Source organism: Cervus canadensis, chromosome 10, assembly GCF_019320065.1.
Source record: "Cervus canadensis isolate Bull #8, Minnesota chromosome 10, ASM1932006v1, whole genome shotgun sequence".
Lineage (NCBI taxonomy): Eukaryota > Metazoa > Chordata > Mammalia > Artiodactyla > Cervidae > Cervus > Cervus canadensis.
The window spans coordinates 60,509,171-60,523,797 of record NC_057395.1 but is presented as its reverse complement, the minus strand read 5'-3'; the positions used below and the strand labels follow the sequence as shown (position 1 = coordinate 60,523,797).

The 14,627-nt window shown below is 48.3% G+C and overlaps 1 protein-coding gene across 3 annotated transcripts; it reads left to right on the top strand.

The window, feature by feature from the left end:
* The first annotated feature begins 29 nt into the window (after positions 1 to 29).
* On the top strand, positions 30 to 14,330 carry PLAGL2 (PLAG1 like zinc finger 2). Of its 3 annotated transcripts, XM_043478962.1 has the most exons (4): positions 45 to 172; positions 2,930 to 3,147; positions 5,345 to 5,717; positions 9,096 to 14,330. In XM_043478962.1, the coding sequence occupies exons 3-4, from the start codon at positions 5,458 to 5,460 to the stop codon at positions 10,324 to 10,326; spliced, it is 1,491 nt and encodes a 496-aa protein (XP_043334897.1). In that variant the 5' UTR covers positions 45 to 172; positions 2,930 to 3,147; positions 5,345 to 5,457; the 3' UTR covers positions 10,327 to 14,330. The 3 variants fall into 3 exon arrangements, with proteins under 3 accessions (XP_043334896.1, XP_043334897.1, XP_043334898.1); XM_043478961.1 differs by lacking the exon at positions 2,930 to 3,147 and having other exon boundaries at positions 30 to 172; XM_043478963.1 differs by lacking the exons at positions 2,930 to 3,147; positions 5,345 to 5,717.
* Positions 14,331 to 14,627: the final 297 nt, after the last annotated feature.

Genomic DNA, 14,627 nt, shown 5'->3' with positions numbered 1-14,627 from the left:
CGGGCGGGACCATAGAGATCCCGCGGCACCGCCCCCTCCACGGCCCGAGCGCCCGCTCGCGAGGCTCCCACAATGCACCGCACAATGGCCCGACCGCCGCCACTACCGGGGCCTGAGCGGGCCTGGCGGAGCCCGAGCGCGGCCCGGCCCGCAGCGCGGGGCTCGGAGCGCGGTGAGTGCCGGCGGTGACCCCGGGGGACGGCGGGGAGCGGGGCGGGAGGCCGTCTCGCTGCGCCCGCGCGCCGGGCACCCGGAGCGGCAGCGCCCCTCATCGTGGGCCCGTCAGCGCGGTCGCCCACACCCCCGACCCGAGGCCCCCTCTACGCCAGCCCGGCCCAGATAGGCCCCGGGGTGACCAGAACTCTCCTCGGACCCGTTACCTGGGTCTTGGGGACTCGAAGAAGCCCTCTGGCCCACTCCCTACTGAGACCCGAAACCGGGAGACTCAGCCCTGGAGGTCCCCTACTCCCGACCACCCCCCGCCCCCCCAGGCTCCCTGGAGACCCAGATAACGCGCAGCTGACCTTACCAGGGACCCGGGGCTGGGGGACGCAGATAAGCTGCACCTGCTCCCTCCCCTCAGACACGCCTACCCGGACCCACATAACCCCCTTTACTGCTCCATATAGTCCGCTCTTTCCCCTCTTTAATTTCCCAGAACCACATAACCCCTTTTGAGGCTTCCCTCAAATATTTGGTTCTGGGGAACCCAGATGAGCTCTCCCATAGTTTCCTCCTGGGCGATCCTACTCCCAACCTCTAGACAGCTTCCACCCAGTACCATTTGAGACTCTTGAAATTCAGGGAATTAGCCTTTTATCTTAGCCCCTTTAACCCTCCAGCCGGTGTACACCATCCCCAGCCCGTGTCTCTTTCTTTGCGGTGGGTGTGGTGGTGGGGGGTCTCTTTGGGATTCAGATAACTCGCCCCTCCCTCCCTCTCATTCCTGAGACCTCCTCCAGTCTTCTCCCTGAATTTCTGTCCCTTGTCTGGCAGCCGTCCACCCGCAGCCCTCGCAGTCCCGGGGCGTTTCACACCCCCTCCTCCCCTCCACGCAGTATGGTGGTCTAGAAACTGCTCAGGAGCCAAGCTGTCCCCTGCAAATCCTGTCCCAGGCTATGGCCCCGTCTTGGTGGGGAAAATGGACCTGCAAGGTGCAAGATAAGGGGATATTGGGTGTGGGGAGTTGGTACTTTAACCTATAAGTGTTCCTATCTCCTGGCTTGTGTGTTTTCCCACCTGTCTGCCTGGGACTCGGAAAGAGCCTAGCCTGGGGTTTCTAACGCAACCTCCCAAGGTGAGGCCACCGGATTGGGGTGGGGGTCTAATCAGGTTTCCTCTTGGTGAAAATGGGGCTGTTGTGAGTTGCAGCCATTTGCTCAAGACCTCCTTAGGAGTGGGAGTCATGGGGAATCAGATGAAATCGGGACTCAAAAGGACTCCAAAGAGGGTCCATCTGCACTAGAACTAGCAGCCCGGGAGTAAATCCAACCCCTGTTAATCCTGTTTGATGTCTCTTGGAATGATGCAAGCCATTGAGACTCTCCAGCCTCCCTGTAATTTAATTCTCTCACCACTGGGGAGTGTGTGTGTGTGTGGCGGGGAGAGGGGGGGTTGCGAGGCAGCTATACCCATTCCCCCCTTTTCCTTCTCACCCTTCTCCAGCCAGTCAGTGTATCTTTCCTTGCCCAGGTCAGGACTTTTTTTTTTTTTTATCTCTATTTATAATTTCCCAGTTGCTATTTTGGGTTCTGCTTAGGGGAAGATTCTGTCCACCCCAAGGAAAATTCCTGGGTGTGTTTCCTCCTGGGCAGGTGTTGAATTGAGTTCTTCAGATCCCCAAGTAGCTCTTGGGCAGGAGGGATAAAAGCTATTTTAGGGTAGTCACTGAAGTGGAGCTGTTAATCCTCTGTGGGTCTCTAGTTAAGAACACTTAGAGATTAACCCTTTCCTTGCTGCAGGGGGGCTATTTCTTAACAGTTTGGGGGGAGATTTGGGAGAATTCAACTCTGGCGAAGGTGGGAACATGCAACTCAATACAAAAGCAAAGATAATCGCTGCCTTTTGTTGGGTACTTAGTGCAAGCCAAGCCGAATGCTGAGCCCTTTGCATACCTGACTAAAATAATCCTTAAAACAAGCCTGTGAGGTAAGTATTTTTAGTTTTACAGATGAGGAAACAGGCTAATAATGGAGAAAGAACGCAGTTTCTATAGAGATGATGTAACACCATAAAAACTATAGTTTCATCAGAGGGCAGCAGACATCATGGCACACAGCAGAGGACAGATAGATGAGGGACTAATCTGCCTCTTTTAAAGGCTTCCAAGAGGGCTGTAGAGAATTTTTAACTAGGGAGCCTTAATAATAGAAGAGATTCCTAAACTGAAGGAACTCAGGCCCAGGATATGGTGCTGGAGAAAGATAAAGTAAAGGGGGACTGGCTCCGGGGGATGTGCTGAGGGTTAATTGTGGGGGAAAAGAGGAAGGCTACATTCTGGGGAGGTGTTGGGAAGGGAAGGAAACTCACTCTGAGGCTTGAGAAGTCACATTAAGGGAGAAAAAAAACGTACTACTCAGGCCCTGTGCCGAAAAGGAGACACAATTTAGACCTCAGAGACTGCATTGTTTGTATTCACACATATTATGTCAGATGTTTTAAGAGTACTGTTTCACTGAATCTTCCATGAAAATATTGGTAGGTAAGAACTAATCTCTCTTTTAGAAATTGAGGAAACTGAGGTTCAGAGAAACAGACCTACCCGTGGTTTCACAGTCAGTAAGTGGCAGCTCTTCTGATAGCAAGTCCAAGGTTCTTTCCACAATACCTCCCTCTTGAGATCAGGCGCCAGAAGGAATCTTAGGATGAAAATATACCGAGTTATACCAGTAACTGGGAGGGATTGATTGTGTTTGTTTTATGGGAACAGGTTCTGTCAGCTTCTACAGTTGTTAACGTTAGAGTGTGAGACCAGAAGAACAGCTTTGAAAGAGAAGCAGGATTTTTTTTCGCAGTTTTGTGGAGAAGAAATCCGAAGAAATAGGCCTTCGGATAATGTGGGAGAGGCCCAGGAATCTTCCTGGATGAGAGGAGTTTGCAGACAAAGGACAGAGGGAGAAAAACTAGATTTCCTAAAGGATTCCTAAGGTAACACTAAAGCCAAAGCCCCCATACGTGCAGATCAGGGCAAGCACATGGCTGCTGCCTTCCTTCTTTGCTTCTATCAGTGCAACCTCGTGAGCTCTTCTTAGCCACCACCAGCCTCTTTCCTAGAAGCCCATTACTCACTCTTTCAGTAGCAGCATACTAAACTGCTGTGTCTTGTTTGTGCTTGTTCAGGAGAACAGATGAGGTGGATGTGTGGGAGGTGGGGGACGTACTGTTCTCTTTCTGAGTTTGTGCGGAATTTCCAGGGCTAGGCTTCCCTCTCACGTCAGCCGAGTGATGCGACTTGCTTCCTTCCCTCTGGCTGCCATTCCTGGCTTTCCAGAGGCAGAGGTGCGTGATTTCACGTGTGGGGTGGGGGGCAAAATTTGACTTTGAAGGTGGGGGAAATTCCCTCCAAACTAGATTTTCAAATTCGTGCTCGCTCTCTACCCAATTCCAAGCTGCCTAGTAATCATTGCTATTATAAACAGATAATTCCACCCTTTGGAAGAAGGGGGGACTTAAACAATAAAAGCCAGACGTCAGAGGCCTTTGAGGTTTATCGTGAAGTAGACAAATATGCCATGATTCGAAGGCTCAAGTGGGACTAGTTTTTAGTGTTAGCACGTGAGTCATGCAAAATGCAGCCACCTTTGTGCAGATCTTTCTAGGCACATCTCCACTCGTGATGGGGAAATTGTTTATCATATTACATTTCAGTGTTTCTTCAACAAGAGGAATGGTTCCTGAACAGGACGTAGCTCATGTTAATGATGAGCAAAGCTCTCTCGGGCATGAACCCGCTGATCCCATCATCTCGTTCATGGCCAGCCTGTTGGTTGAATGGTCACTGTAAGCAGCAGGTGCTAATGAGCTGAGCAAGCATTCTTTGGCCCACAGCTAGTTTGTGCAGTTGGAGCCCTCCCCAGATTCTCGTGGACAATCCCTACATACCCGCTTTGCTCCCTTCACATGGAAAAGCCTCATGACCAAATTTTGGCATGAGCTCTTCAAAGGAAATTCCCCTGTTGTAGCAAGTTACATTGAGGTTGGTAACCTGTTTGTGTGGTGAGCTTGTGAGTGTGAATGTGGGTCTGCTGTGCCCCTTTTGAGAATTAATGCCCTTTCTCTCTTCCTCAGAGTTGATGTCAGTAAAGAAGTTGTGTCACCTATGCTTACCTGCTCCCCCACAACCCAGTAGAAAGACTTCAAGATATGGTCTCCCCCTTTGGAACTCAGTTTAAACCAGAACTTCCTGAGCGTGTTAGCCTGTAGGAATCCACTGCATTCAGTGACTTATGTCCTCATCTAAAAGAAAGCTGAAAGTCCTTTTCTAGATGCTAGGTGTATGGAGATGAAAGAGACATGATCTGAGCGCTCAAAGTATCTGAGTTTGGTGGTGGAATCTGAGTTCTAATGCAAGTATGTTACCTGTTCACAATGGAGACGTGCATGTGTTCTATGAGGGTCTGTAGGAGGGGCCGCTCAACACCTTCGTTATTGGACGGGCTTTGCTAAAGAAGTGTGGTTTGGGCCCTGAGACCAAGAGACCCAGAGTAGTGGTGGAGGGCAGGATGGGACCAGTACTGGTTTAGTGGAAATGCTGAGTCTGCTGTTGCCTCTTCAAATGAACCTCTTGATGTTGATGCACTGTTGAGAAACACATCTGGCACAGAGGCTGACTCTCCATTTCCTAAGTAAAGGCTTTCTCTTCTGATGCCTTTTGGGCATTTTATTGCTCCTTAGCACCTCCATGAGGAGGAGAATTGTAGAAAGTGAGGAGGAGGTAGGGTGAAGAGGAGGAGGAGGTGCTGCTGTCTAAATTTAGTGGAAAGGATGTAAAAGTGAAGTTGGAAGGAAAAGGGAGTTTAGGGCTTTTACTTCCTCTGATTATTCTGTTTCCTATTAGCCTATTTGGTACTAGTAGTAATAGTTACCATGTAGCACTTACTAGGTGCCCAGCCTTCTGCTGAATGCTTTATATTATCTCATTTAACCCTCAAAAGGTTCTTATGATGTGGGAGATTATTAAGCCCATGTTATAAATGAGGAAACAGCTCAGGGAAGTAAGTAATTGGCTGAAAGTCACATGGCTTCAAAGTGGAAGGGCTGGGATGGAACTGGGGCTCTGTCTGCCTCCAGAGCCCATGTTTTCATGGTATTGGGCTCCCTAACACCAGGTGTTCTGATGTTTCAGGTGAAGAGATTGTTTTCTGAAGGCTGCGTTGGAGGCTGTGACAGAGCACAGAGCCCTGTGGAGCTGATGGGGAGGCTTTCTCAATAACATGGCCCTTCGCCATTAGCCTTGCCATGACCACATTTTTCACCAGCGTCCCCCCCTGGATTCAAGATGCAAAGCAGGAGGAGGAAGTGGGCTGGAAACTAGTGCCCCGGCCTCGGGGCCGGGAGGTGGAGAGTCAAGTGAAGTGCCAATGTGAAATCTCGGGGACACCCTTCTCAAATGGGGAGAAGCTGAGGCCTCACAGCCTCCCCCATCCAGAACAGAGACCGTATAGCTGCCCTCAGCTGCACTGTGGCAAGGCTTTTGCCTCCAAGTACAAGCTGTATAGGTAGGTGACGCTCCCATACCTCTTCCTGGCCTGAGATTCCCAGGGATAAAGCCAGAGCGACTCCACTGAGTGTGGGGCTTTAATCTGTGGCAGAAGAGTAGAGGTTAATTTGTCCCATAAGTGTATCCTAAATGTCAACCATTTGAGGTCACTAACTGAAAAATAATGGTGGTATTTTTTATTCAAACACTAGACTTGGATGGGTACAATATCAGATAGCCATGAACAGACTAGATTGAGGTGTTTTGTTTTTTTTTTCAATACAGGCTTACCTCATTTTATTGCACTTCACTTTATTGCACTTCACAGATACTGCATTTTTTTTTCCACAAACGAAGTTTTGTGGCAACTTTCAGTCAAGAAAGTTGGCCCAGTTTTCCGACTTTCCAACAGCATTTGCTCACTTCATGTCTCTGTGAAGCATTTTGGTAGTTCTCACAATATTTCAAACCCTCCACCATCAAAAAGTTTACAGCTTGCTGAAGGCTCAGATGATAACTAGCACTTTTTGGCAATAAGATTTTTTTTTTTCTTTTTTCTTTTTAAATAAAATTTTTAAAAGGTGATATGGACTGTTCTTTTAAAGTCTTTATTGAATTTGTTACAACATTGCCTCTGCTCTTTTATGGTTTGGTTTTTTGGCCAAGAGGCTCATGGATTCCTAGCTCCCAATCAAACCTTGCACCCCCTGCATTGGAAGGCGAAGCCCTAACCGCTGGACCACGAGGGAAGTCCCCAGTAAAGTATTTTTAATTAAATATATACATTGTTTTTTTAGACATAATGCTATTGCACACTTAATAGGCCACAGTATAGTATAAACATAACTTTTATATGCACTAGGAAACCAAAAAATTCATGTGACTCCTATTACTGTGACGTTCGCTTTGTTGCAATGGGCTGGCACCAAACCTGCAATATCTCCAAGGTATGCCTGTGCTACTTTCCCTGCCTGTGTCAGGTAATGGGGAGAGTGTTAGCCCCAAATTAGGCATCAGCCTTAGAAGTTTAAAAAGAAAAGGAGACCCTCTGGTCCAGTCTGTAAATTGTAAGGTGCAGGCTCAGAGTGGAGAAGTTAACTTACCCAAGATCGTATTGCTCACATGATTACTTATGTCTCTGTAGAGTCCCTGGTGTCCTCTGGGTTAGAAGATTTCCTGAAACTTGTAAGCTCAAGAACCCCTATCTAAAGTGAAATGGAATGTGAAAGCCCTGGTGTACAGCAGATATGACAGAGCAGCTTTGAAGGGAGCAGGGCCTACTCAGAAGTAATTTTGATTTTATCCTTGCCTTTCCATCAGAGGACCATGAACGTGCCCTTTACCAGGGATGCAGACTGCCTGATGCACAGTCATTCATCCCTTGACTGTCATTTATTGAGCTCCTGTCACATGCCAGGCACAGTGTTCAGTGATAGGAGCAGACAGTTCCTATTAGTGAGCCAGAGGCAGGGTTGGCGGTGAGGGGGTTGTTGCTGACCCTCCTTGAGTTTACTGTCTCAGTAGCAGGGACAGACAGCACACGAGTAAATACGTGAACAAGATGACCACAGAAAGTCTCTAGTTCCTTGTCTGGAAAACAGTTGATAGGAAGGAACTAAAATAGGTAACAGGGTTGTATGTGACTAGGATTGCCCTCGCGACAGTTCTGTGGTCCTCAGGAATGCCTCGGTTCTGTGTGCTCTGTGTCTTACGTGGATATCAGTTGGGGGTGTCCTCGTAGACTTTTCTAGTGGCAGTCTGAGTGTCAGTGGAAGGCTCCAGGAAAGGTCCTGGGCCAGGAGACAGGAGCCTTGACTCCGCCCAAAGTCACTGTAGAATTTTAGGCAAATTACTAAACCTCTCTGGGCCTTAGTTTTCTCACCTTCAAAATGAGGGAAATAGACTGTGGATCACTCAGCATCTTCCTTTCATATGTTACCATGCCACTTACGTCACAGGAGATTAATAGTAACCTTTATAGGTGTGAGCACTCACAAGAACATGAGGGTAATGGGTATGATTGATACCTTCTAGGTAGAAAGAATCACTGGGTGCTGTGTTAGAGACAGCAGTGGCATATCTAAGTGAATCCAGGTCTCGAGAAGGTCTGGGTTTAAATGCATTGTCTGCCACTTACTGGTGGGTGGGGCTGTCCTGTGCGTCAGCTTCTTGTGTAGAACACAGGGTTAATGACACAGCTCACACAGAGCTTGTAAACGATGGGACCTCAAAGTCTTGCTGAGTTGATTCTTGAATACCATGGAGCTTTGGATTGTAGTTCCTGGATTCAGAGCTGGTTTCCAGCCAGATAGGAGCAGAAGCAGGTAAACCAAGAGGCACTGAGGTCCCATATCACAAACACATCTTTTGAAATGTTTAAATGCTTTACGTGGCAAACAATTTAAATGTACAAATGAACATGCAGTGAAAAATAAATTGTCACACTTGAAGCCGCTGTTCTCCTCAAAGGCAGCCATTGGGGTCAGTTCTTTGTGTATCCCTCTTGGGATATTCAAACATGTATTCCCTTCCTTTTTTATTTTCACAGGGGATTGTGTTACATACACCATACTGAACTTCCTTTTTTGACTTGGCTCGCTGTTTCTTGGGAGATTGTTCCAGATCAGGAAGTTTAGATATATTTCATTTTCCCTTTATTGTGTCATTTAAATTTTTATAAATACACTTTTTGTTGCAGAGGAAATACATTCACGTAATTCAAAATTCAAAAGGTATACAATGAAAATTCTTCATCACACCCAGAAAAGCTGCCCTTTCTTCTCCCTGTGGGTAGCCAATGTTAGTTTCTTGTGTATCCTTTCAGAAATATTTTAAGCTCATATGAGCAAACATGCATAAATTTTCTCTTTTCCAATGCATGGTACCATTCCATAGGCACTATTCTGTCTCATAGCTTTTTCCCACGTTATCTAGGAGCTTGTTACCTGTTGTATATATAAAGCTGTCATTATTTTTAAAAGTTAAGGAGGGAATTCCCTGTCGGTCCAGTGGTTAGGACTTCACGCTTTCACTGCTGTGGGTCTGGGTTCCATCCCTGGTCAGAGAACTAAGATCCCACAATGCTGCACAGCCAAAAAAAAAGTTGAGTCATTTTTATGGTCTTAGAATTACTTATTTAGCCAGTTCCCTACTGATGGACATTTAGATTGTTCCTGGTATTTTTGCTGCTGAGTTCAGTGCTGCAGAGAAGAGCAGCACATGTGGTTTTGCAGGTGGTAGAGGATGGAATGTAGTTGGGATGTAGTTGGCGCTCCGTTCCATCGCATGCCTCTACCATAGCTTTTGTGTCTAGTTGCCTGTTAGTGCACAACTCCGTTGTCTAGCCAGCCCTTATGATCTCCTTTCTTTCTTCTCTGTCCTCCATCCCTGCCTGCAGGCACATGGCCACCCACTCAGCCCAGAAACCGCACCAGTGCATGTACTGCGATAAGATGTTTCACCGCAAGGATCATCTGCGGAACCACCTGCAGACCCATGACCCCAACAAGGAGGCCCTCCACTGTTCTGAGTGCGGTAAGAATTACAATACAAAGCTGGGCTACCGGCGCCATCTGGCCATGCATGCCGCCAGCAGTGGTGACCTCAGCTGCAAGGTGTGCCTGCAGACCTTTGAGAGTACCCAGGCCCTGCTGGAGCACCTGAAGGCACACTCACGCCGGGTAGCAGGTGGTGCCAAGGAGAAGAAGCACCCCTGTGACCACTGTGACCGGCGGTTCTATACTCGTAAGGACGTGCGGCGGCACCTGGTGGTCCACACAGGCCGGAAGGACTTCCTGTGCCAGTACTGTGCCCAGCGATTCGGCCGCAAAGACCACCTGACGCGTCACGTCAAGAAGAGCCACTCGCAAGAGCTGCTCAAGATCAAGACGGAGCCGGTGGACATGCTCGGCCTGCTCAGCTGCAGCTCCGCAGTCAGCGTGAAGGAGGAGCTGAGCCCCGTGCTGTGTGTGGCCTCCCGGGACGTGGTGGGGGCCAAGGCCTTCCCTGGCATGTTGCCCATGGGCATGTACGGTGCCCACATCCCTGCCATGCCCAGTGCGGGCGTGCCACACTCCCTGGTGCACAACACGCTGCCCATGGGCATGAGCTACCCTCTGGAATCCTCACCTATCTCTCCTCCAGCTCAGCTTCCTCCAAAATACCAGCTTGGATCTACCTCATACTTGCCCGACAAATTGCCCAAAGTGGAGGTGGATAGTTTTCTGGCGGAGCTTCCTGGAAGCCTGTCTCTCTCATCCGCTGAACCCCAGCCCACCTCACCTCAGCCGGCGGCAGCTGCGGCCCTCCTAGATGAAGCACTGCTCACCAAGAGCCCCGCCAACCTCTCTGAGGCTCTCTGCGCTGCTAATGTGGACTTCTCCCACTTACTGGGCTTTCTTCCTCTCAACCTACCCCCATGTAACCCACCTGGGGCCACAGGAGGCCTGGTCATGGGCTACTCCCAGGCTGAGGCTCAGCCCCTGCTCACCACTTTGCAAGCTCAGCCTCAAGATTCCCCAGGAGCCGGGGGACCGCTGAACTTTGGGCCACTGCACTCCTTGCCACCTGTCTTCACCTCTGGCCTGAGCACCACGACCCTGCCTCGTTTCCACCAGGCATTCCAGTAGCCGCAAGGAGGCCCTCAGCTCAGTCCCGGCTCTGTCAGGGAGCCTCAGAACCTGTCCCATCTGCATCCCCTGTGAAGGCAGCTGAGCTTTCAGAGCTGGGTTCAGAAAGAAACGATTCCAGCATCTGTATGCAGCACTTGGTCTGGGGGCTTAAGCTCCAGGATTAGTTCCGGGAGGAATCTTGAGCCCTAACCCCATGAAAAGATGTCATACAATAGGACTTCAGGTATTTTTACTTTTTTTTTTTTTTTTTAATCTGAATCGGGAGCCACACCTAGCCCTCTCCCTCTCCAAAGCATCGGAACCTCCTTCTCTTTGAAGAAGGGAGAGGTCTCTTGAAGACACAGAGGGTTTTACTTCGGATGACCTCGAGAGAAGTAGCCCAAGAAGCCCGTCTTCTGGTCCCAGCCTGCAGACCCCACAGCAGTTGGTCAGGCCCTCCTGCAGAGGGTCCATCGCCTGCTTCCAGTCATCAGGCAGGGGGGAAGCCTCTGCTTGCTCCCCGTTGCCTCCATCCCTCTTGTCCCAACGTCTCCATTTTCAGTCAGTGTTTTCCAGCAACGGTACCGTTTACACAGTCGCTTCAGACACACCATTTCACCTCCCTTGCTGAGCTGTTAGCCTTAGAATGATTGCAGTGAACATTGTTTACACACCGTGAATCCATTCCCACCAGTCCATTCCAGTTGGCACCAGCCAGAACCACTTGGTACCTGGTGTTAACTGGAGCCCTGTTTACAAGGCGGAGTCGGGTCCCGACTTCTCTTCATTTGAGGTCACATTTTTCCCCTGTGGGGAAATAAACTGACTTTGGACTGCTTCAGTCTCTGCCATCTTCCATGACTGTGTCTGTTCTTGCCTTCCTTGGCAGAGTCCACAGGAGACAGGCAAGAAGATTGGAGCAGTTTTCTCACAGGTCTGCAATTCTGTTTTTCTTCAAGTACATCATGACCCCCTCATCCTCCTTTTGAACTGGAGAGAGGGGAAGAAATGAAAGGCATGCCCACTTCCACTCCCCCTGCCCCCCCCCCCCCCATTCCTTAATCCCTACCCTGAATATCATGAGTTGTTATTGGTCTTGGAAGGAGGGATTCGGGTTCTAGGCTGGTGTGGATAGCAAAGGAGAGGGTGTGAGCCTCTCATATGTCTCTCCTGCCTGTCCCGTTTTCAGGAAGTTGTGGAATTGTTGGAAGAAGAGTTTTCAGAAAGTTAGGACTGGGCAGATAATTAAGTCCTAATCATCCATTGTATCATGTATGGGGGGTATACATCATGTATGGGATGTATCATGGGAGGTAAACATCATTGCCTCCCATACCAAACTTTTTTCTTCTCCACAGTGTTCCTCCTCTCTCTTCCACTTTGCAGTCCCTCTGGACTCAAGGCCACTGTGCATAGGCTTCTGTGCTCTCCATCAAAGAATTTCCACCTTCCTCTTGTGGCCCCTCTCACTTTTGCCCTCAGTACTCAGCAAGTTTTCTTGCAATAAACGATTAATTCTTTTGACTTGTGGGGCTCCCTTGCTGCAGATAGCACAGCTTTTGCCCAACTGAACCTCACCCCTGCTTCATCTCAGTTCTGCATGGGCTTCGTTCTTCCCACTCGTGGAAGGGAGGCCACTCAGGGACCACCAGTATGGGGCCCTCTTGAGACACTTCCACTCTGATTCAGAAACACACTTCTACCTCTTTACTGTTAACTCCTACAGATGGCAGCCAGCAGTTTCTGGGCACTTCTCTCAGCAGGTGCCTCATACTGGCTTCTGGCTTCTTCACTAGGGTTTCAGGACAGACTCCCAAGGAACTGCCTCAGCCTCTTCCCAGTTCTCCCCGTCCCCCTCCTGTCTGGAAATCACTTTGGTTTATCATCAGGAACTGAGCAGGTCCAAGACCCACGCTTCTGCTTCAGCGCAGGCCAGTACTGTTTCTTTGAGGCGAAAGCCTTAAAATGTAGCTTCCTGGCCCTTGATTGGAAGCAATGTGGAATGAATAAACATGTTTTCATTTAGGCAGGCTAGCTTGGGATACCTTTTTTTTTTTAAAAAAAGAAAACCAGATATAAAGATGTCTGGCAAGATTAGAATCAGACTAGGTGATTTGCTTCTAAAAATTAGCTTCAGTGAGTCCCAGGGACTAATTAAGGTTTACTTTTAAAAGCGTCCACCTTGGTACGCAGCCACCTTCTGCATGCTATGCATGTTATTGGGACTCGTATATAGGAAATGGTAAGTGAGGACCCAGTCGGGACTCAGTGCTGCCATTGTCCTTGTTGTCTCTGACCTTCATCACCAGACCCAGCAACCCTCACCCCTCCTTGCCACCTTTTCTGCACCTTTTGTTTACAGAGGTAAAGGGGCCTCTGGCTATGGAATATAAAGTCTTGGACTGTTAGAGGAGTCTCTTCTCTTTGCCTGCTCTTTCCTGTCCCTTGAATTCTCTCCCCCATTAGTGATGCTGGGAAACTCATAGGACAGGCAAAGCAACTTTTAAAACCTTGTAACTTGGGGCCTTGCCCCTTATCCCCTCTTCTTCCTTTCAGGCCTGTTCCTCCTGTTCTTCCTTCAATGCCCTTCCCACCCACAAAGAATTTTCCTATCACTGTGAACTTTGCTGGTGCAGAGGAACATCTGCCTTCACCTTTTTTTTTTTTTTTTTTGACTGTAGATACCCAGCAATTTCTTAAACCTCCCTTTCCAAAAAAAAAAAAAGAAAAAGAAAAAAAAAGTCCTTATTGACCTGTTGTTCAAAGGATAAGAACAGCCTTATCCTATTCAGTACCAAACCCACTTCAGTACCCTTACTGAGGCCATGAGAGCCTAGGGGTTTCTGCCCAGGACAGGAGCCATGGCATGTTGGCAGAGACCAAACAGGGACCAGGAAAAGGGGTGATGTCCCCTTCCCCACCGCTTCCAACCTCTGTCAGCGATGAGCTGCCCTGAACAGTGGCAGGCACCTCCCCCTCTGCACAGAAGCTAGTCAGGGTTGAGTGCAGTCCTGGGGGGCCAGGGGGTAGCATGCCAGCTGGGTCAGCTCAGAGGATCTGCACATCTTGGGAGAGGGGAGAGGAACAATGAGTTTTTTTCCCCATAACCTTTTATAAATGGCATTTTGTTCATGGAAATCCGGGAAGCAGGTGTGATTCCTTTTTTGCTCGTAGATATTGTCTTAAGTTGAACTTCTACTGCCCTAAACTTTACCCTAGTAGCCCTTTAAGTCCCTACGCCTCCTTCTTTTTGGTAGCTGTTTTCTCCAGCCCCCCTCCATCTCCCCTCTTATCTAGGAGCTATTTTTAAGCATGACTTTTTTTTTAACAGTTTATATTGTACAGGATCAATATTTTGCTTTTTAACAAGGATATTTATGTAATAAACTTTGCCTTAGGCAGGTGTTGGCCAGAAAAGTCCAGATTCCTCTGGGATCCCACCCTGGCCTCTCCTGGAGCTCTGAACCTGCTGTGGAAGGAACTGGCTGTGACCTCACCACTGGAAAGTAGGGTCTGTGGCGAGGGAAAGGGGTGTACTGCTTCTGACAGGAGGAGGATCCACCATGGTAATCAAGTGCCTGTGTGGAGGGGTTTGAAAAGAAATGTTCTAGTTCAATTTCTTCAGATGTTCGCCTACTTCCTTAGCGGATTCTCCCCATAATGCACCTCTCCAGCTCTCACCATTTGGCACTGGAACTCCTGAAACACCACTTCTCATACACCCCACTCCCTCTCTCCCAGTGGTCAAGGCTTTGGAGCCACTCTTTCGTAATACCAGATTATTTAAAGAGAAAAATACAAGACAAAACCTAGCACTTTGTAAACACAGTGAATAACCTCGGAGTATTTTTGGCTTTATATAAAACAAGGTTTTTAATTGTAAAATATAAGTGCCATTAGAAAATGCACAAGGCCTATCTTTGTTAAAGTAGATTTTTCAATGTTTTACAGAATTACATTTTCAAAAAAAAGTTTTTATAATGAAGTTGTTTATTAAAAACTTCTGAATGATGTGTTTGGAAGTTGTGAACCTGTCTCATTGGGAAGGGGTTGGAGAGAACCTGAGAAAGAACTGGAGCCTAGACATTGTTAGCATCCAAGGGGATGGTGGGTATAATAGAGCAGACAGTAAGAACCCTTAGTATTAGCACCTACAAACGCTGTACTTTGAAATGAAAGATCTTTGAGGTAAGTGGCATCGTGCCATCACTTAATAATCTTGGATGCAAGAATCAAAAAATCAAATGAACTCAATGAAATTTCATATCACTGCAAATGCCAGATGGAATGCAGTCTTGAGGTTAGTATTGGTTCAGCAA

Bases quoted from the DNA above. Each gene is read 5' to 3' on its own strand.
- PLAGL2 (XM_043478961.1), top strand. From the start codon at position 5,458: ATGACCACATTTTTCACCAGCGTCCCCCCCTGGATTCAAGATGCAAAG. The intron at 5,718-9,095 runs GTAGGTGACGCT...CCCTGCCTGCAG, and splicing joins TCCAAGTACAAGCTGTATAG to GCACATGGCCACCCACTCAG.